This window comes from Cyprinodon variegatus, unplaced genomic scaffold, assembly GCF_000732505.1.
Source record: "Cyprinodon variegatus isolate N-32 unplaced genomic scaffold, C_variegatus-1.0 Scaffold1038, whole genome shotgun sequence".
Classification (NCBI taxonomy): domain Eukaryota; kingdom Metazoa; phylum Chordata; class Actinopteri; order Cyprinodontiformes; family Cyprinodontidae; genus Cyprinodon; species Cyprinodon variegatus.
The window spans coordinates 243,950-247,462 of NW_015151491.1; the positions used below are offsets into that span (position 1 = coordinate 243,950).

Sequence of the window (3,513 nt, forward strand, 5' to 3'; positions counted from 1 at the left end):
CCAAAAAATGTTCCAACCCGTAACCGTGATACAATCCGAACTGTGAGTGTTGGGACCCGTAGCAACAAAACTGGAGCAAGTATACAGAGAGCAGCCGCCCATGGAAAGACTGCTGACATCAGTTTTCAGGGTTTTTTTTTGGGTGATGTTGCAATAATGGGGGAAGCCAATACCGATCCTCATTCAATTAAACTCTTTTCAATTCAGTTTATTTCTATAGCGCCAATTCACAACACGTCATCTCAAGGCACTTTACAGTTCACCAGATCATCCAGTCATTGAAAATCAGATGCAGTGCACCATTTAAAACTGAAGATGACACCAAGCAGTAGAACCATGAAATGCAGTGACAAGTATGACGTTAATCAGGGGTAGAAAGATGAAGCAAAACAAAGATGGCTGTGCTGGTTTTTTTTTTCCCTCATCCGGACCGATTCTCCAGTTGCGCGAGAATTTTTTAAACGGGCTGACTTTCAGCTTCATCATGCGTTCGATGGTATACAGGGGCGTAGCGAGGGGCGATTAGCCTCTCATGACCACCTGACTATCAGGTATCGTAAGGTTGGGAGAAAATCAAACATGTTTGAAATTCAGTCGGCTGAAGTAAGATCGCGTCAGAGCGTCGGGTCGCACAGTGTAAGAACATGCAGCGTGAGCTGTGAGCTTTTAAACCCTGTGATTTCATTGGACAAATGAGCTGTAGCTGCTTAAAATGATGTCACACAGTGTCTGCCCGGCTTTAGCTGGAATGCCTCCATTTCTTAAGAAAAACCAGCAAAAAGACGGGATTTCTTTCCTCTGTTGATCGGAGAGATGTTTCTGAATTTCCTCGTTACATTTCCATTTTCTCATTATATGTATTATTAGATTTTGTCATTTTCACTCTTATTGTATGGTGATTCTCTGTTGTTGTAAAGTTTGTTAAATCCTAATCAAAACATGTCCGTGTGTTTCTTTTTTAACCAATGGTGCACAGGCATACCAAACTAAAACATATATATATTTATTTTTTTTCTTGCCAGGCANACTTGGAATCACTGCGGCGCCGCACCCACCGCACCGCAACGGTAAGACCGGAGTCGGTGTGAGCCTGGGGTAAACCTCGGCAAAACTTACCTTGCAATTGAGGTTAAATGTCACAACATTGTGAAAAGACATGTTGCCAGAACCAATGTGTTAGCCTCGATACAGAAATGTTTTAGAACCATGAAATGCAGTGACAAGTATGACGTTAATCAACAAAACAAAGATGGCTGTGCTGTTTTTTTTTCCCCTCATCTGGGCCGATTCTCCAGTTGTGCGAGAATTTTTTAAACGGGCTGACTTTCAGCTTCATCATGCGTTCGGTGGTATACAGGGGCGTAATGAGGGGCGATTAGCCTCTCATGGCCACCTCCCTATCAGGTATCGTAAGGTTGGGAGAAAATCAAACATGTTTGAAATTAATTCGGCCGAAGTAAGATCGCGTCAGAGCTTTGGGTTGCATAGTGTGAGAATATGCATCCTGAACTGTGAGCTTTTAAACCTGTGATTTCATTGGACAGTTTGAGCTGTAGCTGCTTAAAATAATTGAAAATGTCACCCAGTGTTTGCCGGGCTTTAGTTGGAATGCCTCCATTTCTTTAGAAAAACAAGCAAAAAGACGGGATTTTTTTCTTCTGTTGATGGGAGAGATGTTTCTGAATTTCCTCATTACATTTCCATTTCCTCATTATATGTGTTATCAGATTTGATCATTTTCACTCTTATTGTATGGTGATTCTCTGTTGTTGTAAAGTTTGTAATGACTTATCAGTTAAATCCTAATCAAAACATGTCCGTGTGTTTCTTTTTTAACCAATGGTGCACAGGCATACCAAACTAAAACATATATATAAATATTTTTCTTTCTTACCAGGGACCCTTTCAAAATACTGAAAAAGACTACCGGTACACTAAAAAAAAAAAAAAAAAAACAATTTAAATACACAACCAGCATATCAGGAATTTATTTTCGTTTTACACGTGTGTAAAACAAAATGACAAATAAATCTATCTAAATCTAAAATATCACTGCATTTTGAAGAATTTGAAAATGCAACTCACCTCTGGACAGTCACAGTGGTCAAATGAAGCCTGCAGAAAGCACTTAGCAGCTGGTTTGTATTTTCTGGAGGCCAGTTCAGCGAGTCCTTAAGAAAAAATAGACATAATGACAACTAAAATCAGAAGATATTCATCTTTGCTCTAAGGTAGTGTAACAGAAAATTNTTTTTTGGGGGGGAAAATGTTGACTGTATTATTTCTAAAACTCATTTCACACTTTAAAAAAATGTTTTGTTCATTGTCAGGGCAAGCACAATGTTTTACATCATGTGGCAGCCAATCATGTAGTGTAACGTCACTGGCAGGAAGCTGGGCCCTGAGCAGATCTGGTACCAACACCGGGCGTATCAGCGTCCACGACAGGATCTAAGATGAGTGTTGCTCAACAACCACTTATGACGAGGCATTTAAAAAGCCTTTAGCGGCAAACTCAAACAAGGTTAAAGCTTTAACAGGGTCAGAGTTTTTATAGTAGCAGACATGAGACCATACTCGAAACAAGGGCTTTAAACATAATGCTACATGTGCTTAAGCCACGGTATGTAAATTCGTTGTGCATCCACTTCAGTGAAAATATAATTGAGCCTCATCTGTATGAGCAGGAAAAACTCGCTGCTGAACTATCACAAACACCACAGACAGGCGGACCTTCGGAGCAACGGAAAGTTACAGGGACCTGTGTAAAGGGATTTGAAGGTTTCATGCATTTTATCGCACCTTAAATTGTTTTCATAAACTAAACTTTATTATTTCATCTAAGATTTGGATCAACCTCTTGAATCTTTTTAAATAAGAAATACATGCTTAAATAAGTGTTCAACAAAATAAATGGGGATCAAAATTATAGTGGTTGTGTGTGCGTTTTTTTTCCCTGGTGATCCAAAAAATGTTCCAACCCGTAACCGTGATACAATCCGAACTGTGAGTGTTGGGACCCGTAGCAACAAAACTGGAGCAAGTATACAGAGAGCAGCTTTCAGGGTTTTTTTTGGGTGATGTTGCAATAATGGGGGAAGCCAATACTGATCCTCATTCAATTCAACTCTATTCAATTCAGTTTATTTCTATAGCGCCAATTCACAACACATGTCATCTCAAGGCACTTTACAGTTCACCAGATCATCTAGTCATTGAAGATCAGATGCAGTGCACCATTTAAAACTGAAGATGACACCAAGCAGTAGTCCCCCCCCCCCTAAAAAAGCAGGACTGCAGCAAATGTGCATTCAATTGTCAGAATAACCCCTTGCTCACACTGGCTCCTGTGCAGTTACCGAGCCGACGGAGACCGCAACTCCAGCACACCCCCTCTCACACCGCCCTTTTGACTACGGTGCGGTGCGGCTCTGCGGCTCCGGCAACAGGTCCGGAGATTTAACAGAAGTTCACTTGAGTTCACGTAACTTCACGCGATAACACGGCCCAAAT

The 3,513-nt window shown here is 40.8% G+C and overlaps 1 protein-coding gene across 1 annotated transcript in view; it reads right to left on the reverse strand.

Moving 5' to 3' along the window:
* gps1 (G protein pathway suppressor 1) overlaps nucleotides 1-3,513 on the reverse strand; it is a 23,027-nt gene that overhangs the window by 4,244 nt on the left and 15,270 nt on the right. Inside the window, exon 8 of the mRNA XM_015399684.1 lies at nucleotides 2,086-2,171. Within this exon, the coding sequence (XP_015255170.1) occupies nucleotides 2,086-2,171 (86 nt within the window). The remainder of the gene's footprint in view (nucleotides 1-2,085; nucleotides 2,172-3,513) is intronic.